We start from the raw sequence: 23000 nt of genomic DNA, 5'->3' as shown, positions 1-23000 counted from the left end.
GCAGGAAGAGGAAAGGAATAGAAAGAGGAGGAGAATGAGAAGCGCGGGAAGAGGAGGAGAAGATCGGGGAGTGCTGGAGAGCAAGAGAAAGCAGAGGAGCACAGGAGGAGGAGTGCAGGAGAAGGAGGAGAGCGAAGAGTGCAGGAGTTGGAGGAGCACAGGAGGGGAAGGAGTGTGAGAGGAGGAGGAGGAGGAGGAAAGGAAAGGAAAAAGCATACAAAAGAAAGAGCCACCAAAAGAAAGAGCCAAAAGAAAGGCAAAAAGCAAAAGCCAATAGAAAAAAAAAGAAAGACAAAAAGAAAGAAAAAAAGAAAAATGAATGCCGAAAAGAAAGCCAAAAGAAAAAAAGCCAAAGAGAAAAAGCCAAATGAAAAAGAAAGACAAAAAGAAAAAGCCAATAGAAAGACACAAAGACAAAGCTAATAGAAAGAATGACACAAAGACAAAGACAAAAAAAGAAAGACACAAAGAAAAAGCCAATAGAAAGACACAAAGACAAAGCCAAAAGAATAAGAAAGACAAAAAGAAAAAGCTAAAAGAAAAAGACAAAATGAAAATGCCAAAAGAAAAAGACAAAATGAAAATACCAAAAGAAAAAGAAAGACAAAAAAAAGCCATAAGAAGAAAAATAAAAAAACCAAAAGAAATAAAATAAAAAGACAAAGCCAATGGCAATACAATAAAAAAGAAAAAGACAAAAAAGAAGAAACCAAAAGAAAAAGTAAGTAAAAAAAAGCAAAAGAAAAAAAGTTAAAATGAAAAAGACAAAAGAAAAACTCAAAACCAAAAGAAAAAAGGAAGACAAAAAGAAAAAGCCAAATGAAATAAACAAAATACAAAGCCAATAGAAAAGACACAATAAAAGAGCCAAAAGAAAGAAAAAAAGTGCGAGAGAGGGAGGGAAAGAGGTGAGAGGGAGAGGGGAGAGGGAGTAGGGGAGAGAGGGGGCAGAGGAAGGTAAGGGAGATGGCGGGAGCCCGAGCACGAGGAAGGGTACAATGAGAGAGGGGAAGGGTAGAAGACAGCGAGAGAGGGGAAGGGGGGAGAGTGGGAGAAGGATGGAAAGAGGGGTGAGGAAAGGGAGGAGGGGAGGGGAGAGGGAGGAGGAAATAAAAAGCCGAAAAAAGAAAAAAGCCAAAAGAAGAAAGACAAAAAGAAAAAGCCAAAAGAAGAAAAAGAAAGGAAAAAGAAAAATAAAGAAAGACAAAAAGAAAAAGGCAAAAGAAAAAAGAAAATGAAAGACAAAAAGAAAAAGCTAAAGAAAAAGAAAGACAAAAAGAAAAAGGCAAAAGAAAGACAAAAAGAAAAAGGCAAAGCCAATAGAAAAAAAAGAAAGACAAAAAGAAAAAGCCAAACGAAAAATGAAAGAAAGACAAAAAGAAAAAGCCAAACAAAATAAAAGAAAAAGCCAACAGAAAGACACAAATAAAGAGCTAAAATAAAGAAACAAAGAGTGAAAGAGGGAGGGAGACAGAGGGGAGAGGGTGTGGGGAGAGGAAGGAGGGGAGGAAGGAGGGAAGAGGAAGGGAGAGATGGGGAAAAGAAGGGAAGATAGAGGGAGGGGAGAAGGAAAGGGGAAAGTGAGAGAGGGGAAGGGGAGATGAGGGAGAGAGGGGAGAGGCAGGAAGAGAGGGGATAGGGAGGGACAGAGGGGAGAAGGAGGGACAGAGGGGAGAAGGAGGGACAGAGAGGAGAAGGAGAAAGAGAGGGGAGAAGGAGAAAAAGAAGGGGATAGCGAGAGAGGGGAGAGCAAGGGAGGGGGGGAGAGGGAAGGGAAAGCGAGGGAGGGGCGAGGGAGAGGGGAGAGCAAGGGAGGGAAAAGCGAGGGAGGGGAGGGAAGAGCAAGGGAGGGGGGAGACAGACAGAAACGAAGAAAGCAAGAAGAAAAAGTGAAAAAGGAACAAGAAATAAAACTAGAGAAAAAAAATCAATTCAAATTAAATAAAAATAAAAAAATGGTTTCTGTACTAGATTTAATTTTTATAAATTTTATATTTAATTGGTTGTAAAAGGATAGTTGAAGCATTTTCTAACCACTGCCATATCCTCTTTTCTCTGTAGTCTAGGGGCATTTGCAGGGGAAGACTCTTGGGGAAGAACGCTTTATATAAAAGTAAAATAGAATCCTTCTAATGCATCAGCCTTACTGTAGTGACCATATAACCACAGTATCGCCCAAGTAAATGCACTTACAAGTATATTGCATGCAAGGGCTGGAGAGGTTTCATGAAACAACTAGACTAAAAACATATACTTTCAGAAGATTTAGCTCTAGGGGGAATAACAACAATAGACTGGATTTTTATTATTCTATAGCCTTGTATAAAGTTTTCCAGCAGCAGTGCCCAGCTAAGCGTGTGGTTTCCCTTCATAAAAAGGCAATAACTTAAAATAGGTGGCATTTCAACAAGTGCCTTCATAAAATTGTTCAGGACCATATATACTTATTTCAGTTTATATTAAATGAAAAAAAGAATTGCAACAAAATTTGCCTCAAACCATCACTATAAGCGTAAAAAACTGCAGAATGGTTCTAGAAAATCTTTTTTATTCTTTTGTACTTGTACTCCCCCCCCCCATATATTCTCAATAAAACATATTTTGAAACATTAGAAACAGATTGACCACAGCTTTCACTTTTTCAGCCTTCATAAATGCGACAGTCATTTTCAATTCCGACCTCAAGCTCTCTCAAAAAAATACTATTTAGACAGGAGCTTGTGTGTATCATTTTTCAAACACATAGACATGCCTTTATTTTACATGAATTTTATGGGGCCCATTACTGCTACACTAAGGGCAGTATTCAATGCTCCCGATTCACCGGTTTTTATTTTTTGGCGAATCGTGCTGTTTTCACTCCTTGCGGTGAATCTTTTTCACTGAAAATCTGATTCACCCTATTCAGTGTTCACTGTTCACCGAAAGCGAACAGTGAATGCCGGCCAGTTCTCAGTTTTACGCTCGCTTCTATTTGCTGGTGTATTTCAATGGGGTTTTCACTGGGATTCGCCGAGAGTGTATTCAATGCCAGGATGGAGAACTGCTTTCAGCATGATTTTCGTTTTGCATTCAACATCTTTTTAAGGTGAACTGGAAAGTGAGGTACTTGTTTCCTAGCACGGCCACACCGATCAGAATCACGGTCATCGGGGGTAAAATCGGGGCCATCGCGGGCATCGCGGCCGCTAAAAAAATCGGGTGCGATGGCCAGACGCGATGCCCGCGATTTCCACATAGAGAACAATGTTAAATGCCTCAATTTACCCGCGATGACCACGATTTCCCATAGGAAACAATGTGAAATGGCTCAATTTAGCCAAATTATCATAGGGAACAATGGTAAATGGGCCAAAAACACCCCTGAACATTGAAATGTCCCCCCAAAAGTTATTGACGCCACCCCGCCATCAACATGAACCCGAAGCGTGGCGAGCGCAGCGAGCCCGCGAGGGGCGGCGGTATGCGTCCTCCGACCTTTTCATGCCCTACTATCCACTAGGGCGTGGAGTGAGAATAGAATAGTGTGGCGAGCGCAGCGAGCCCCGCGAGGGGACGCGGATACCTTCACAGTTATACGCGTCCCCTCGCGGGCTTCCCAGGTGTCCATGGCGACGCGGACACCTGGGAAGCCCGCGAAGGGACGCGTTTACCTGTGAAGGTATCCGCGTCCGCTCGCCACGCTTCGGGCTCGGTGGCTCGCTGCGCTCGCCACACTATTCTATTCTCACTCCACGCCCTAGTGGATAGTAGGGCCTGAAAAGGTCGGAGGACGCGTACCGCCGCCCCTCGCGGGCTCGCTGCGCTCGCCACGCTTCGGGTTCACGTTGATGGCGGGGTGGCGTCAACTACTTTTGGGGGGACATTTCAATGTTCAGGGGTGTTTTTGGCCCATTTACTATTGTTCCTATGCTGATTTGGGTAAATTGATCTATTTAACATTGTTTCCTATGAGAAATCGTGGTCATCGCGGGTAAATTGAGGCATTTAACATTGTTCCCTATGGGGAAATCGGGGGCATCGCGTCTGGACCATTTAAGCATTTTTAGGTGCACACGACGCGACCGACCCGATTTTTCACTGTTTTCAATGCATTTCAATGGAAAAATCGGGGGCATCGCGTCGGTCGCGTCGCAGGCCACTCAAATTACCCCCGATGGCCAAGATTTGTGGCCATGCAAAGAAAAAAGTACCGAAAGTGATCTTTTAAAATAAAGGGATTTTTTTTTTTTGGTGTAAAAAAATCAGTAATTTTATTCTGTGAAGGGGCATACTATTTTTACACATTCGCCAGCAGGAAGCGGGGAGCCGCTCATTAGATATTCACTTCATACTGGTCACGCTCATTACATATGCACGAGCGGGACCAGTGCAGCGGCTCCCTCCACAGCCCCCCTGCCAGCTCCCGGGGGGGCAGCTTGTGCTGCCTGTGTCCCGGGAGCCCTTCTCCCCCCCACCCCACCCCCACATAAACACATTCAGAGAGGCTTCCATCTCCCTGCCTGCTGCCATCCCCCGGCTCCATGTGGTGGTTAAAAATCGCCGTCAGGGACAGCGAGCCCCTGTGGCGTTGAATATGGTGACAAGGAGGGCTGGCAGCGAATGCTTTTGGGGGGACCCACGGTACTAAAAATATTTAACAAAATGCCTGTTCCACTTAACGGCAGCATTGCAGACATGAGGCAAAATGTATTGGGATGGGCAAATCAGAAAGTGAGAGATTTTGGGAGAGTGTTCCCATTATTATAAAGCAGCAATCATTTACAATGAAAATCAGGTTAATTTGACATATAATTGATTGCCGCTTAAAAAAAAAGGGAACTCTCCCAAAATCTCTCACTTTCTGATTCTCACATCCTATTACATTTGGCCTATGTTGTATAATTCTACTTCTCTTCCAATCAATGACTGTTGAGCTGCACATCAAAGCTGCCAAGAGACAGACAGGGTCTCTGGAATGAGCTTAAACTTTCTGGCCACATCTGAGTCTTAAAGCACTTATCACATCAGCTGCCACAGCCACTTGCACTGAAAGTGTGTACAACTGCTCAGCAGGGAGATAGCCAATGCACCCAGTAACTAGTCGGTACTGAAGCTGTGTACACACGGGGGCGATATATTGCTCAGCAATATATTGCTGAGCATAATATTGCTCAGTGTCTCCTTTTCACCAGCGACCAGAGATGGTCGCTGATGAAAGGGAACCTCCTCTCTCTCTCTCTCTCTATCTCCCTAGCATCTGCCCCTCTCTCCAGATCTGTCCCCCTCTTTTTGCCCATTATATGCCCATCTGCACTAACACTACTGGGAGTTATGTATAATGGGCAATACTACTGTGGGTGTTTTAAGTGGCAGCGCTGTTGGCATTACATTTAAGGGACACTACTTATGTGGGCATTGTGTATAAGGTGTATAAGGGACACTACTATGTGGTGTTTTGTGAATCAGAGGCACCATGTGTGAAGTAAATTAAATTGTGCTACTTTATGGTGTAATTCATTTGGTGGTACTATAGTGCGTCTATGCCCCTTCCTTATGATACCACACCCTTTATTTGTGTGCACTGTCCCTTTATTGAATATGGGAGGGTGCAAATACATAGTTTGCAGGAGAGCGCCGGACACCCTAGCACCGGCCCTGCATATTTCTTTATTACTACAATATGAGTGCCATTAGGGCAGGGCTCGCCATGGCGACCAGATTCTGCTTCCTGGCGACCAGATTTTGTTAGGGAGGAAGCAGAATCTGGTCATCGCCGTGTGCACTTTTGGTAACAGGTCAAGTAGTCATTAATCTACCCCGCGGTATGAGACAGAGGCACATCCCTAAGAGCAGGTCCGCCGCTGTATCGGGTTCCAATCACAGTTTGCGGTTCAGCAGCCAATCAGGAGCGGAAGCTCCTGATTGTCTGTCAGACCGCCGTGAGCTCTGGTTCGGCGCAAGATCAAAATAGCCATGGTGTCAGGTGGGGTAACTAATGTTGTAGCTGCTCGTGCCTGCCCCGGCAGCCCTGCGGTGAACTGAGCCTCCCCACTGACGCGGACCGAGGCTTCCCCACTGCCGCGGACCAAGGCTTCCCCACTGCCGCGGCGCATCGATCAGCACCCCCCTCCTGTCTGCTCAGGCTCTTGCTCAGCATCAGCCAGGATTCTACTGCTAGACAAGCGGCGCCCGACACCTGCTCCCCCCTCCCCCCATCTTCGGCTTCCTATTGTCTGCCCGGTCCCTGCACTGGGGCAGCCACTTGGATCGAGTCCCTCAGACTCCGGCTGGATGTAGTCGACAGCCCCTGTGCATTCTTTACCATACTGGCAGCAGGCTGCTTAGAGTGACAGCTCCGGCGGGGCAGGCACCTTCATGGCGCAGCGCTCAGCACCAACACACCAGCACCCCCCTCCTGTCCACTCCCCCAGCTCTCACTCGGCGTCCCTCAGGCTCCAGGGCCCCTGTGCACACAGGAGACGCGTCCACAGGGTTGGGAGCCGACCGATCCCGGACATGTGGGGAGGAGAGCACGGGTCCTTGGGGGACAGGGGCTTCCCCACTGTCCCGCAACAGAGCCGGAGCCAAAGGGGGAGGAGAGAGCTGCATTAGTTGAGATATAGAAGTTGTGTGAGCGGTAGTGTCAGGGTCACAGCTGCGTCCGGTATGGCGTGGGGGTGAGGAGCTGCATCAGAAGCAAAGCTTCATTGGGTATGGCATCAATGGGACAGCTGTGCTAGTATGGCATCATAGGGAGAGCTGTATCAGGAGTATGGTGCCAGGGGGATAGCTTCACCAGGGGTATGGTGCCAGGGGGATAGCTGCACCAGGGGGTATGGCCTCAGCCGAAGAGATGTGTCAGGGGTAAGGGATATATATAATTACTTAAATTTCACTGTTGCCAAGCTTTTTCGGCAGGGGGAGCAACATTTATAGTTACGCCACTGCGCAGTGTACCTGCTCTTATACAGCCGGGTGGATTGATGACTTCTCTGCCTGGTTGTTACCGTTACCACGGATGGTAAAGGCAGGGAGGAGGAGGGATAATTCCCCATAGCAACGAGCATGTTAACCTCATGGCACCGCATGTTAACCCTATGGCACCACATGTAACTCCTGGCAACGAGCATGTAAGTAGTAAGTTGAACTAATGTGGCATAATATGTAATAGGCATTATGCCGTTTGGTATTATATGTGATGGGCATTACAGCATGTGGTGTAATGGGCATTACAGTGTTTGGTAAATGTAATGGGCCTTATGGCGTGTGATATATTTAATGGGCATTATGGCGTGTGGTGTAATATGTCATAGGTATTACGGTGTGTGGCGTAATATGTCATAGGTATTATGGCATGTGGTATAATACGTAATGGGTATGTGACAGGTGTAATAGGCATTACAGTGTAAATTTTGGGTGCGCGGCTTTGGCACGCACTGTTCCTATTTTTAGTTTGTCCGGCTCCTACTTTTTCATCCTGGCTCCTATATTTTAAAGAAATTTGTCAAGCCCTGCATTAGGGGCATTCAGTATTTGTTTTTTCTTTTGTCAAGGCAAGGGGCAGTCATTGGCAAAGGTGGCTGCCAGTATCAAAGACCAGACATAATAAGCTGCAGTTCTTAAAGGCCAAAATAGGGCTTGAAATCCTGCCCGATTCGATGCGCTGTCCTGTGAGCATTGAATCAGATCCAGAGGTGGTCCGGCTTGTATCTCGAACCTCCAGGTGGGGAGGAACAGGATTGCATGAGATACATCCCAAGCAAAAGGACCACAGCCTAACCTGCCGCCTGGGAAGGTCCCTGGTGGCTCAAGGGGGAACGGGTGGCCATACACTGCTGCGAAAAATCACATGGCCACCTTTACAGACAGTGCAGCCGCAGTTGGTCGACACAGAGGAAGGTCGACATACACTAGGTTGAAACAGACAAAAGGTTGACATGGTCAAAAGGTCAACACAAGAAAAATGTTGAGGATTTTTACACACTGTTGTCTCAATAATACCCCTTTAACATCGCAAATGCCAGGTCTCCCCAGGGATTTGGACATGGGTCCATCCCGGGGAGACCCGACATTTGTGATTTTAGTCCCCCACAGAGACCCGGCAATAAGCTGGGTCACTGATGTCAGCAAGGGGGCGGGGAGGAGGCAGCCCTTGGAACTGACACTGCCTCCTCCATTTAGTATGAACGGGACCCGGGCCACACTGCACAGCAACCCCGGTCCGATCCAGGTTTAAGCTTCTTTCAACTGGGTCTGAATGCTGGGTTGTTGGACCCGGGTAATTTGACACACTGCATGTCGACCCGGCAAAAACCCAGGTCGGACCCAGGTTATTTGTGTGATGAGAAAGGGGTATTAGTGTAGCGTGTACCCTTCCCACTGGGTCGTTTTACTCATAATGCTTCGGATGAGTGTCCATGTGGATAGTAAAGTGTGAAAATGTACAAAAAATTAAGAAAAAATATTGTGAAAATTTATGTTGATATTTTCATGTGTCAAACCTTCTCATGTCGACCTTTATATGTTCACTAACCTTTTTGTATCTCTATTGTCAAGCAGTTCCTATGGTTTCTTTTATTTATTTGTTTTAGAGATTGACTATTTATTTATTTCATTGGGCCTATCTGTAATAGTGTGTACAGACGGTAAGATTTGGCTTCCGATGTTCCCGATATAGGGAGCACCGGAAGCCAAATTGCATGCTTTTTTAGGGCTTGCGAGCCCGATGCGCGCTCCCGTGTGAGCGCATATCGGCAGCCAGATAGAGAGGGCAGGCAAGACTATATAGTGCTGATCTGCACTATATAGTGTGAATTGTGCCCCTCTAGCATGTCTGATCGCGTCGGCACTCGCATCTCACGGCAGTATCTGCCGTGTGTACACACCTTAAGTAATGACCTGGAAATAATAATAGAGGTCAGCATTTATTATTTATTCATAAAATATTAGTGTTTCTGTTTATTATTTTTACACCTTTTATGTATAAATTATGTGTTTATGTATCAAATATCTGTCTCTGAGTATTTCATTCAATTATTCACAATAGACAAGTACATTGATTTACTAATGGGTTTATTGCATATCAATTGAATAGGGTATTTATACTTGAGACTTGGGCCTTATTCTGGTTCACTCACAAAGGCAAATTTCTTCTCAAACTTTTTTGGGTGGAGTTTTACTTCAAAGTGAGATCTATATTGCAGTATAAAAATAAAGCAGTCAGTATTTTCCCTGCACAGAAACAAAATAACTAAATCTCTCTGCACAAATTACTCTGCACAAATCTGTCCCCCTGCAGTGCACACGGTTTTGTCCATTTGAGAAGGAATTTGCCTTTGCAAGTGAACCAGAAAAAGGGCCTTGGTCTCTAATACCCCTTTTACACCAAGGAATAACCCAGGATGGACCCAGGTCAGCGTTGGTGTAAAAGGGGCCAACCCAGGTCCAGTAACACTGGTCTCCTACCCAGGTCCTGACCAGGGTTGAACACTGGTTGGACCTGGGTCGTGGGCAGTGTAAATGGTCCTAACCCAGGTTGGGACATCTGGGTAGTGCTGCAAGGATACCAGAAGTGCTGGACGCCTTTCCACCTTGCGCTGCAGTGGCAAAAGACAGCAGCCAGGAAGGATACGGGCAGTGCACACCGAAATCATAATTGGATGCAGTATAAAAAAAATAGACAAACCAACATTTTTCAATGCTAATTTGTCATGTCTTTTAATTTTTATTTTAAATCATTGAGGGAAGGTTGGATGGCAGTTTATCAGTCCTAAAATGGACATTTTTAATGTCATCCATAGGGAAAAGCAGTGCTGACCCAGGTTCAGTGTAAACGGCGCAGACCTGGGTCCGACCTGTGTCACAGTGCTGTGTAAACGGGGTATGAAGCTGGGTCCAACCCTGGAAACTCCTGTGTTCAAAGACCAGGGTCCGACCAGGGATTTTGGTGTAAAAGGGAAGTCCCCTTGATAAGCTACCCCCTGACGGTAGCAAAACACATCAGTGTTTACTTGGACCATTGCCATTGACTTGGATACTTGCTAATTCTTTTGGTCTTCAGTCGCATTTCCTAATTTGGAGCACCATAGCCGTCAGGATTCAAGCTATACCCCTAGAGAGGATCCACACTATAGCAATCATCATTTGGATTACTAACCTCCAACGGCACCCAGTTTACAACTCACCTGGAACTCTGGGTGAAATTTAATAGGATGAAAGTTTCAGAAAGTGAGAGATTTGGTAAGAAATCTCCAGTTTTTTTAAAGCGGCAATCATTTACAATGCAAAATCGAAATGGTTTTGCAGTGTAAATGATTGCCGCTTTAAAAAAACTGGAGATTTCTTACCAAATCTCTCACTTTCTGAATCTCTTATCCTATTAAATCTCACCCACCGACTCCAGTGTAGGATTTTCACATAATTATCACCTCATGGTCCCAATTTCAAGCGCAAAGGAATCTGCTGCGCTATATAAGAAACTGTAAATAAATTAATACATTTCCATTTTTAATATCTCAGTTTTTATTATTTGCTCTTATGTGTTATTATTTGGTATATTTAAATCCATTTACTTGTCGCCATATAGTTTACACAGAGTGCTGCTATTTTGTTTTTGTCCCCCAGTTTATACTCTGGGATCTGACTAATCTCTCCAGCAGCTGCTCACTTTGAGGATCCAGCCCTAAAGCCCCGTACACACGGGGGAGATATATTGCTCTATGTCTCCTGTTAATCAGCGACCAGAGATGGTCGCTGATGAAAAAGAAACTGGCGGAGGGAGCCCGGCAGTGGAAATCAACTGGTCGCAGGAGCATGTTCCTGCGACCAGCGATCACTACAGGGGTAAAAACGTGAGAGCACACCCGGCGATATAGGTGCACACTCCCATCACGGGCAATACGGTCGCTCAGCGACCATATTTCCCGCGATATTACACAAAATCGCCCCCGTGTGTACACACCTTAATGAGCGCTCAGAACATTTTCCACTGTATTTTTCTCATGTCAACCTTTTGTCTGTGCCTACCTACTTCAGGTTGACCTCTTGGTGTCAACCTATTGTTTGTCTACCTAGACACTGTGTAGGCCTTTCAACTTCCCAGTTACCCGGCTGTCTGGAAATTTCACCTCTTACGTGGCGAGATGCAGCAAGCATGCTTACCGCCAGCCTCCACATGCATACCGGTGTTTACTTACGCCGTTTGCATGAAGAATTCTGCAAAGAGACATCCTTTTTTTACATATCGATGGTCATCCATTGTGTTTGATTGATTGGCCTGTGGGCCAATCAAAACACAGGGGCGTGGCTTCGCGGTGGAGGGAAACCATCTGGTTCTACACCATCGATGGCAAAAGTATTCAACATCGGCCATGAACCATCGATGATTTTGAGTTACCGATGGTCGATGGCCATACCTACTCATAGCAGCCGGAAGTGCGATAGAAACCCATCCATAGGTTTCTATGGGCAATGCTGATTTTAAAATCAAGAAATGTACCGAATTCGAATTGTGCATATCAAGGCTGCATTCAAAAATCTGAAAATGGCATTTTCGCAAGTTCGCCCGCGTTTTTTAACTTTGCGGCATCTAGCCCACCGTATTTTTTATTATGTTTACAAATACATTGTTCCATATACAGAGCACACTCACACGCCTGTAACATGGAGAAAGGGATATTACATATCTATCAGTATCTCCATGTTTCTGACACACGGATAGCGGAAGCCGACACTCGCCGGCGCCCCTGGCCTGCACCGTTACTGCCGCACTCAGCGGCGTTGGTATCGTCCTGTGCGTCAGACGCAGGCAGCGAGAGAGCAGTGTGTGTGCGCTACGGGCGGCAGAACACCCCCGGGAGCGCTGCGTTACCGGGTCCAGTGGCTGATCGTAGAGCGAGCGGAAGAGGCAGGAATAGCACCGGAAGCTGGGCTGGCTGGGGGACAGACGCCAGAAACAGTAACACAGGGGGACTAAGGCTAGGGGAGGACAGAGGAGCCATGGATCATCTCGGCCGCGGGTGGTAGGAACAGTCAGTGGAGAGAGCGGGCTGCTGCTCAGCAGGTGGGAGGAGGGCGCTGGGCCGGGTGTCTGCTGGGCCGGGGCTGTGTCACAGTAAAGATGTTCTTGCTGCAGCACATGTGTGTGGGGATGTACTAAAAGGAATGACAGTGGAATGACAGTGTTGTCTGCAGATAAGGAATGCCAATTGACTATAATGGGAGAAAATGACTTTTATATTAATATTTCTGAAATTATTGGACATATCAACTATATTTTTGGTATACTTCTTGCTAAGACCATTACACATATTTTACATGCAGAATGACGCGGAATGACGGCTGCCTCCTATGGAATGACGGCCTTTTAATTCGCCATCCTGAAGCCAAAATAGCATTAAAGCAGCTCCATTATGCGATATTAAGACCCCGATGTTACGGTGATCCCCATAGCGCACGCGCTCATCCTTTTCCAAATATGCCCGCCTAAACCCCTACTCTCGTAAACATGTCATGTGACGCGGAATGACGGCTGCCTCCTATGGAATGATGGCCTTTTAATTCGCCATCCTGAAGCCAAAATAGCATTAAAATAGCTCCATTTTGCGATATTAAGACCCCGATGTTGCGGTGATCCCCATAGCGCACGCGCTCATCCTTTTCCAAATATGCCCGCCTACACCCCTACTCTCGTAAACATGTCAGGTGACGCGGAATGACGGCTGCCTCCTATGGAATGACGGCCTTTTAATTCGCCATCCTGAAGCCAAAATAGCATTAAAGCAGCTCCATTATGCGATATTAAGACCCCGATGTTACGGTGATCCCCATAGCGCACGCGCTCATCCTTTTCCAAATATGCCCGCCTAAACCCCTACTCTCGTAAACATGTCACGTGACGCGGAATGACCGCTGCCTCCTATGGAATGACGGCCTTTTAATTCGCCATCCTGAAGCCAAAATAGCATTAAAATAGCTCCATTATGCGATATTAAGACCCCGATGTTACGGTGATCCCCATAGCGCACGCGCTCATCCTTTTCCAAATATGGCCGCCTACACCCCTACTCTCGTAAACATGTCACGTGACGCGGAATGACGGCTGCCTCCTATGGAATGACGGCCATTTAATTCGCCACCCTGAAGCCAAAATAGCATTAAAGCAGCTCCATTATGCGATATTAAGACCCCGATGTTACGGTGATCCCCATAGCGCACGCGCTCATCCTTTTCCAAATATGCCCGCCTACACCACTACTCTCGTAAACATGTCACCTGACGCGGAATGACGGCTGCCTCCTATGGAATGACGGCCTTTTAATTCGCCATCCTGAAGCCAAAATAGCATTAAAGCAGCTCCATTGTGCGATATTAAGACCCCGATGTAACGGTGATCCCCATAGCGCACGCGCTCATCCTTTTCCAAATATGCCCGCCTACACCCCTACTCTCGTAAACATGTCACGTGACGGGGAATGACGGCTGCCTCCTATGGAATGACGGCCTTTTAATTCGCCATCCTGAAGCCAAAATAGCATTAAAATAGCACAGTGGAATGACAGTGGATAAGCGCGTGCGCTATGGGGATCACCGTAACATCGGGGTCTTAATATCGCATAATGGAGCTATTTTAATGCTATTTTGGCTTCAGGATGGCGAATTAAAAGGCCGTCATTCCATAGGAGGCAGCGTCATTCCGCGTCACCTGACATGTTTACGAGAGTAGGGGTGTAGGCGGGCATATTTGGAAAAGGATGAGCGCGTGCGCTATGGGGATCACCGCAACATCGGGGTCTTAACATCGCATAATGGAGCTGCTTTAATGCTATTTTGGCTTCAGGATGGCGAATTAAAAGGCCGTCATTCCATAGGAGGCAGCCGTCATTCCGCGTCACGTAACATGTTTACGATAGTAGGGGTGTAGGCGGGCATATTTGGAAAAGGACGAGCGTGTGCGCTATGGGGATCACCGTAACATCGGGGTCTTAATATCGCATAATGGAGCTATTTTAATGCTATTTTGGCTACAGGATGGCGAATTAAAAGGCCGTCATTCCATAGGAGGCAGCCGTCATTCCGCGTCACGTGACATGTTTACTAGAGTAGGGGTGTAGGCGGGCATATTTGGAAAAGGACGAGCGTGTGCGCTATGGGGATCACCGTAACATCGGGGTCTTAATATCGCATAATGGAGCTATTTTAATGCTATTTTGGCTACAGGATGGCGAATTAAAAGGCCGTCATTCCATAGGAGGCAGCCGTCATTCCGCGTCATTCTGCATGTAAAATATGTGTAATGGTCTTAGCAAGAAGTATACCAAAAATATAGTTGATATGTCCGATAATTTCAGAAATATTAATATAAAAGTCATTTTCTCCCATTATAGTCAATTGGCATTCCTTATCTGCAGACAACACTGTCATTCCACTGTCATTCCTTTTAGTACATCCCGTCACTAGCAGGTGTTGTGCACTGATGCCGCACACATGCCAGTGCCAGGTCACTAATGCTACATATAGGCATGATGCTTGAGTTGATTTGAGTTAAAGTAAGGTGCCTGTAGGGCATTCAAGAAATACGTGATTATGTAATATTATTTCCCTTGCATGTACCAGAATAGGATACACAAGTGATGAAGATTTCCAAATCCTATTACACTTCGATATAGCAAATGGAAATTGTTCACAAGACAATAGATTTTACATTGACAAACATCGTAAGGTGCCCATACACACTGTAATGCTCTCTGTACATTTTGTACAGCATGCTTTGTGTACTAGATTTGATGCAATCTAGTTCAAAAAGCACAGGCTGTACATACTTTGTGCTGTGTGATGTGATGTTCGCTTGTGTATCGCACACGAAAAACACTGTGGGCGGGATGTAGTAAGGTAAAAATGCAGTAAAACTCCCTATTTTCGGGGGTTTTACCGCATTTTCGCCAGTTAGGGTATCGCCACCTTTAGGTGGTGATACCCTATAGAAGCCTATGGGCTTCTGCCGACCCCCCAATGCAGATGCCGCTCCCTCCTCCCTGTGGCTTACCTTCCTCCAGCTCCTCCTGGACCCGGAAGGTAAACTCCTCCCCCTAGCAACGCAGCCTGATGTCCTTCCGGCTGCAAGCGGGAGGAGGGGGCATCCTGCTTAGGCTTCCCAGCATGAGGGGAGGAGGAGGCACCCAGGGATGTGACGGAGACCCCCACCGCACACCACATCACAGGTTTCGTGGGGGGCCTCCCTCACCGCACTGTGATGCTAGGCGCATATATTATTACACATCCACATCGCTGTGTATGGGTGGCTTTAAGCTGTAAACACAGGGGCGATTCTTCCAGGGGATTTTGACTAGATCGTCAAAATCACCTAGGTAAGCCAGAATCCCCCCATGTGTACACAGTGTTCAATAACGATGTGCGGCCTTGCAGCGTTGCTATCGCCCAGCTAAATAGTACAGTGTATTTGGACATGGCTGAGGAAGGCAGGATGTAGTTCTTCCATGGACAGGATGTGATTTATGTGGATGTTTCCATGCAGGGTATATAATACTATTATGCAAGCAACCCTTTTCCCATATCTGCATTGGCCCCCTGTATGGCTCACCTCCCACAGTGTGACCTTTAGTAGTAGTGCGCCCTACATGGCTGCCTCATGTGGTACATTTGTGGATGGGATGAAAAATACATGGACCTGAGTGTCTTGTTGTAGAGATGTGTGCTTTTAAAAGTGCGAGTGACCTCACTAAAAGGTGAACGGTAGTTTGTCTTGGAGGCTTATTGTTAATATGTTCAGTTTAGTTTTCATACAATGCAGTGCCTGAGAACAGCAGTGCCACACACATGGTAGCTTAGAGGTACTGTACTGACTCATGAGTCTGTGAACTGAATGAATCTTATTCATTGGAATTTTATTCAAAGTGAGCTAGTAAACCGCTCAAAAGAACTGAGCAATCAAATGAGCACCTCTATTTTAGTGAGCCACTTTGCCCATCTCTATCTTGGGATCCTACTCTACACTGCAATCACTCCATTTTGTGTAATTTCTTCTTAGAGTAACCCATTCTATCTAGGGTAATCCTACTGTGTGCCCAAGATGGCTGCCTCACTGGTACCTTGTTTGGGTGGAATACACAACTCATGGAAGTTGTTATCCAAAATGCCTGCACAAACACTACATTGTGCTTACTGTGCTCTTATTGCTTTCTTTTATGTCTATGTGACTTACCTATTGTTGTACTTCCTAAATCCGATGTATTATGTGCTTTTATTTGATGTGTAAAACACCTTGAGTCCCGTTGGAGAAAGTATGTGATCTATAAAAAAAAGTTTCCCCACCCCTGGTTTAGATTTTGATATTGGCATAGAGGGAAATACACCTAAAAACTCTGAAACCTTCTTATCCGTCTTCTTAGCAGCTCTACATTTCCTCTGTTATTCCTTGGCTGACTCTGTTTCTTTGTCTCTTCCTTTGTCATACTTTTGGCCTTTACCTGTCATAACCTTATCTGAAATTTTCTTTCTTTTTTCCTCAAAACTGGCATCATTCCTTTTGTGTCTGCTTATTTCTTCTGTGATATTCAGCCTTTTATGCGCTCTGTTCATTGAGGGTTGTTCAAATCTGTGATTTCGCAGCCTGGACAGTTATCAATAGACTATGCAGGCGTACGAAACGTTGTTGCTGGCCGTACGCAAGTTGATTGACAGGAAGCTGGTATTTGGGAATTTTAATTGGCCATTTTCTGGGAGTGCCAGGAAAAAGCTGAGGCGTTCCCAGGTGTTTGAGGCGAAGTCATGTGACGTTAACCCTGTCCCCTATCCGACTGACTCCTAGGCTGTTCACAGATTGCATACACTAGCATAATCATTCGATTGTGAGCGGCTTGCACGGATGGGATTTCAGTCAGACTGGGCAGCAACTATGTATTCACAGGGTGATAGCAGGGCACTGATAAATCACGCCGCAGCGATCAGGTCTGAATAACCCCCTTTGTCCATCTTTGATAATGTATGATTGCAGAATAAACATGGGTGTTATAGTTTGAACTCAGCTACCTTCCTAAACAATACAATGGAAATGTACTATATAACAGCCTGTGAAATGCAGGCATTAGTGCAATTCTGGTGAGTCAGCCAAATGTTTTAAAGTGGCAAGAAGTGGAAATTCACAATCCGGTTTCTTTTTCCTTTTGAGATATTGGCACTTTGAAACAATTGACAGACCAGCTGGAATTACGAGATACGGTCATGGTCGACAGGGACATTAGGTCGACACAAGCATTAGGTATACATGGGGAAGGTCGACAGTCAAAAGGTTGACATGGGGTGACCTAATACTTTGAACATTCAATGTAATTATTTGTTTATGAGTTCCTATTCATTTGGAGTTAATTTTGGTATCTAAATTTTGCAGGCGGAAACCATGTATGTGCTGATCACTGTGCTAGTGGCGTTACTGTTTGCTCTGCTTCAAAGATACATCAAGAGTAGACGCTTGTGTCTTGATGTCAAAAGATTGGATGGCAAAACCGTGCTTATAACTGGTGAGTTGTCATATTGCACGTTCACTATAGATGACTAAACTATTCTAGGTATATAGTGATAGTGCCACAATATCTTTCATTTGTAAATGGTACTTAAAATAGTGTGCTGCTGAAATGTAATCCTGTTACGCCATTATGTTTGAGTTTCATACTTTAAGTATATGCAATAGTGCTTGTCCCATCTATCTGAGATGCTGATGGAGCAGTAAGAAAACGACAGACTTTGGGTGTATCCTATTAGCAGCTGTATTTCACCACTGCCAATAGGCTCGTCAGGGGCTAGCCTGTTAGCCCCGATTCTGGTTTCCTTTTCCCCCAGTACTGGCACTTACAGGGTCTTATGAGGCATAGAGAGCATAATCCCTGATAAGCAGCCAATGGAGCCGTGATCACACATGGTCTTGGGATCTTATCCCTGATCCCATGTATTTTTGTGTGATCACGTGTTCATTTCCGGTAGATGAAAACATCCTCTAATTTGATACAGATAAAGTAGATTATTGATTGTAGAAATATTTTTATTTGGACGTTGCAAACACATATCTGTGCATATGATTAAGACCAAGGAAACCTGATTACTTTGGGTTGGAGGGTATACTATGTTAATATAGACGCACACCTAAATATTTGTCTGTCCAATCTGTCTGGTAGGAACATAAATCTGGTAATGAATGAGAGCGAAGGACAATCAACCATTCGCTCCCAAACGCTCACAAATGGATTTTGAAAATCAGAAGGATTTAACCAATTTGTCTGAATGACTATTGTCTGCTTTCCAGCATTTCCGAGAAAGTGGTCGATTGTTAAATGCTCTCCTATATTATTAGATTTGTATCCCCTCAAAGAAAAAGAGAAAAGGATTCCTATATAGGGCACACAAACCTAGCATACATGGATGATAATATCTAACATTATGTTAGTCAGCTTGTGCCCCATAAAAGATTTGTATCCCCGCCAGATAGATAGGACAGATACATATTTTGCAGTGTACCCTGCTTTAGAATGAAAGAACCTTCGTGTAGAGTAGACCAATTAAACAAATGCTTATTATGCAACTCACATATTTAGTGATTCTGCTAGGATGCGGGCAGTGGTGCTTTGAAGGAGCGTGGTAGAAAAGGGGGCATGGCACCATCAGCGTCACTATTGGAGCAGGGTATCCATGTTAAGATCATAAATGGGGGTTTACACAGCTGTTGATGTTACTAATAGGGGGCGTGTCCATCACCTACCGAAGGGCTACCAAAGCTCTCTATTTAATGTAAATAGTTTCTGTACGCATCTAATCATGTGGCGGCATGCCACTAGCAGGATGGTTTAGCAGGTCACCAGTGAAATGTCAAAGCATAGCACTCTGATTAAGCGCCTAGCTTGAAGACTAACATTTTTCTGAGCTCTAATACGGCCTACACACATGCCAATATTAAGGCATTTTCTAAGCGACTTTACTTAGTTTGGCAAAGTCGCTTAGAAAATGCCCCCACATCGGTGTGTGTGTGGGGGGGGGGGGGGGGCTATAGCGACAGCAAAGCGCGTCGTTGTCGCTGGCCGAGATTGATGAACAGTGTCCATCAATATCGGCATCGGCAGGGTTCTCGGTACTTGTTTCCTAGCACGGCCACACCGATTAAGATCGGGGTGGTCGTGCTGAAAAAAATCAGGTCGATCGCATGCGATGCGATCGACGCGACCGACTGATTTTTGACCCGATTTTTTTCATTCAATCCAATGTAAATTGGGTCCCTGGGACCCAATTTTACATTGTATTCAATGAAAAAAATTCCCAACCCCCTCAAATTGAAGCGCGTAAACAGCAGCCCACGATAGACGCATACCCAAAGCGTGGCGAGCGCAGCGAGCCCGCGAGGGGCGGCGGTACGCGTCCTCCGACCTTTTCATGCCCTACTATCCACTAGGGCGTGGAGTGAGAATAGAATAGTGTGGCGAGCGCAGCGAGCCACCGAGCCCGAAGCGTGGCGAGCGCACGCGGATACCTTCACAGGTAAACGCGTCCCTTCGCGGGCTTCACAGGTGTCCGCGTCGCCACGGACACCTGTGAAGCCCGCAAGGGGACGCGTATAACTGTGAAGGTATCCGCGTCCCCTCGCGGGGCTCGCTGCGCTCGCCACGCTTCGGGCTCGGTGGCTCGCTGCGCTCGCCACACTATTCTATTCTCACTCCACGCCCTAGTGGATAGTAGGGCATGAAAAGGTCGGAGGACGCGTACCGCCGCCCCTCGCGGGCTCGCTCCGCTCGCCATGCTTCGGGTTGGCGTCTATCGTGGGGCGACGACGGGGACATCTATAATGTGAAATGGGTCATATGGACCCATTTCACATTTTTTGACATTTTTACACCATTTCAATGTTAAATTTTTTTTTAACATTGAATCCTATGCAAAAATCGGGGGCATCGCGTCGCATCGCGTCGGGACCAATGTTAATGGTCCCGACCGACGCGATGCCCCCGATATTTTACCTTCCCGACAAGATTTCAATGTTAAAATATTTTTTAACATTGAAGTCTATGGAAATATCGGGGGCATCGCGTCGGTCGCGTCGGGACCAATGTTAATGGTCCCGACCGACGCGATGCCCCCGATATTTTATCCTAGCCGGCAAAATGGACCTGATTTCAAAAGAAATCGGGTCCATCGTGGGTAATCGTGTCCCTTAAGTAAGGGACACGATTACTCATGATTGTGGCCGTGCTAGGAAACAAGTACCGGGTTCTCTCACTGGAGAACACTGGCGCTGTCCGCTCGCTTAGCACAAAGAGCAGACAGCTCGCTCTGTGTGTGGGCTGTCAGCTCTGTTTGCTGAGTGACAGAGGAGCAGAATGGCCCGACCTAGCACAGCTAGGTCGCCCTACACACATCGGCATGTGTGTAGGGCCTTTAAGATCCAGAACCTAAACCTGGCAGCATATCAAGCTACTAAGAAGCCTGCTTTAAGCAAAAGCTTTGAAAGCTAGTCTGCTACCTTCTGTGTTTATGCATGTGTGAGAAAGAGATGTAGTTTCACTCTCTGCCAGCAGATAGCAGTGTTTTAGAGACTCAAGGGCAAAATAAATATATATAGATGATTAGGTCAGTCAGCTCTGTTTCTACAGTGAAATGTCTGGTCAACTGGTGACATCACTTGGCCTATGCCTAAGGCCAATAGTTGAACTCAGTGCATCCATACGGATGACTGGTATTAAGAATACAGATGCTGACATCCAAATGGAGGGAATCCTGACAGGGGTCAGATAAGTATACTTACCTTACCACAGCATAAATATAACCACCCCCTAAAAACAAAACTAACCCACACTGGAGACTAGTGCCCCTCTACTGCAGTTGATATCTGCAAGCCATGTGCTGGTCTTGCCTCAGCTTTAGCTCTGGCAGGCCCTCTGGTTCACAGTGTAGAAGGTATAGCTTTTGTTTATAAGTGCATGCTGTGGTTTCTTATATGAAAAATGAGCCCAGTGATAGCATTGCGGCTTATCCCATCATATGAAGGCATCATTATTGTAATGTGTCCAAAAATGTTCTCTTCGTAACAAGATATTTTGTACTAGGCACTTTCTCCCAGGTAAGGCCGGGAAAACTACAAATACAAAGTAAAGGTCAGGAATGGAAACAATGAGGCTAAAATACTGTTTTTGAGGCTGCACTGGGACTATCTCACAACTTCACAACTGTCTGTTTCTACTAATATTTGTAGGTACAAAATGGGGATAGTGGTGAAGACAGAGTTACAAATAGGGAAAGGAGGTGAGACATAGGGCCTTATTCTGGTTAGGTCGGTGAAACGTACTCGCGGTGAGCGAAAGTCCGCCCACAGAACAGCCGCACACGGACGGTCACAAACGCCGACAATGGGGAGTGGCGTACACTTGAGCGTACGCCACCGTGTACGGACGGATCTCCCTCTTAGCCACCGATACCTGGCGTACATCTGAGCATACACCACAGTGCACGGACGGGTCTCGCCTTTTTTCAATGGAAACTCAGCATGTGTCACCGAGGGAGCGTACGTCCGTGCACGGTGGCATACCCTTCACATATATGGGCCTGCAAATCTTGCCTTTGAACTATAATTAAGACTATTAATTAATTATTCTGTTATTCAATAATTATTTTCTATTACCTCAATTGTCTACCTTAATGAAGACCCTAATAAAACAACATTTTAACCCTCATTACATGTATATTTATTATGTTCTAATGTGGCACTTTACTCACTATCTATGTGTCCACACATTGGTTTAACTTTTAAATAAAGTTATGTTTGTGTTACAGTGAAAAGTTGACACATGTCGACTTCTGTGAATTGAGTGTCCTGCTTTTTAAAGTATACAAAAACACTTTCTGTGTAGATGGTTATAAAAATAACTACCTTGACATATATAAGCAGGTCTTAGAATGAATCTTACCTAAAATTAAACCAACCTTTACATGTTGAGAAGTGTAGAAAGATAAGCTTCCAATGTGTTTGAGGGCTGTGTGTGGCTTGCAGGTAGTGAAATCATGGTTTTCACTTAATAGGCTGCAGCATTGCTTATTACAGAGGTTCCCAATCTTTTTTGATCCACGGCACCCTAGAGTATCAGATTTTTTTCACGGCACCCCTAGGCCCCCAAATAAATAATTAGATTGAGTTTATATGTGATTCTTAGGGTCAGTTATGTGGTAAAGGGCAGGATTTGCTTTTGTTTGTACACATTTTATGATTGACAGCCACCAGCACCGGTTTTGCTCATAAATAATTAACAATTAATAATTTGAATTGGTCCTGGACCACCAACCCAGGGCACCTCTGCATGTGTCCTGAGGCACACCAGGGAGCCACGGCACACAGTTTGGGAACCACTGGCTTATTACATTCAGGTGTATGTGTTTGTATAGTAATCAACGTTAATTAGCAGACCCAGGCGTCCGCTCTCATACGGTATCTCTAGGGGTGGTCTGGAGCTATCTTTGGCGTCCGCCTGTTTTTGGGCCAAAATGCACTGTGCGTTCGCCGATCGAGGCGGTTGTAGCACTGTACATTTTGTGTGCACACCCCCGTGTACGCCCATGTTTACGCCCAGTTTTCCTCATTATTCCGGCTGCTCCCATAAATACGACCTCATGCCGCCCACAATGACAGAGTTCTTGCGGACAGATTTTTTTGCACGGAGAGACCCGTCCGTGAGTGGTGTGCGGTTGCCGCACATGCGCATTGGGAAAGCAACGCATGCGCAGATGAAAAAAACCCAGATTCGCCCGTATATGGTCCCACCGTACCAAGCAGAATAAACCCCATAGTGAGGAAGAAGCTAGAGGCAGAGGAGGGGAGGGGGGGGGGGGGCAGAGGCACAATTAGGATGGCATTTATGGGGATGGGGAGATGAAAAATGCACATGTGGAGGTAGGAGGCAGTGGCATTCATGGAGAACTGGGGTCAAAGAAATGCTTAATTAGGCAGTGGTCAGTGGTAAGTATGGAGTGGGGAG

General features: G+C 45.8%; 1 protein-coding gene across 2 annotated transcripts in view; it reads left to right on the top strand.

The window, feature by feature from the left end:
• The window catches only part of LOC146030083 (retinol dehydrogenase 11-like), a 145728-nt gene that overhangs the window by 107458 nt on the left and 15270 nt on the right, over positions 1-23000 (top strand). The window contains exons 1-2 of one of the 2 annotated variants that reach the window (XM_083158394.1): positions 11771-12043; positions 17387-17516. In XM_083158394.1, the coding sequence (XP_083014520.1) occupies positions 17396-17516 (121 nt within the window). In that variant the 5' untranslated portion in view covers positions 11771-12043; positions 17387-17395. Of the gene's footprint in view, positions 1-11770; positions 12044-17386; positions 17517-23000 lie in introns of those variants that run through there. The other variant, XM_083158393.1, reaches the window with a different exon arrangement.

This window comes from Crinia signifera, chromosome 1 (genome assembly GCF_055691185.1).
Source record: "Crinia signifera chromosome 1, ASM5569118v1, whole genome shotgun sequence".
In the NCBI taxonomy this organism is placed as follows: domain Eukaryota; kingdom Metazoa; phylum Chordata; class Amphibia; order Anura; family Myobatrachidae; genus Crinia; species Crinia signifera.
The sequence above is the reverse complement of the archived record's forward strand: the minus strand, read 5'-3'. Positions and strand labels throughout refer to the sequence as shown.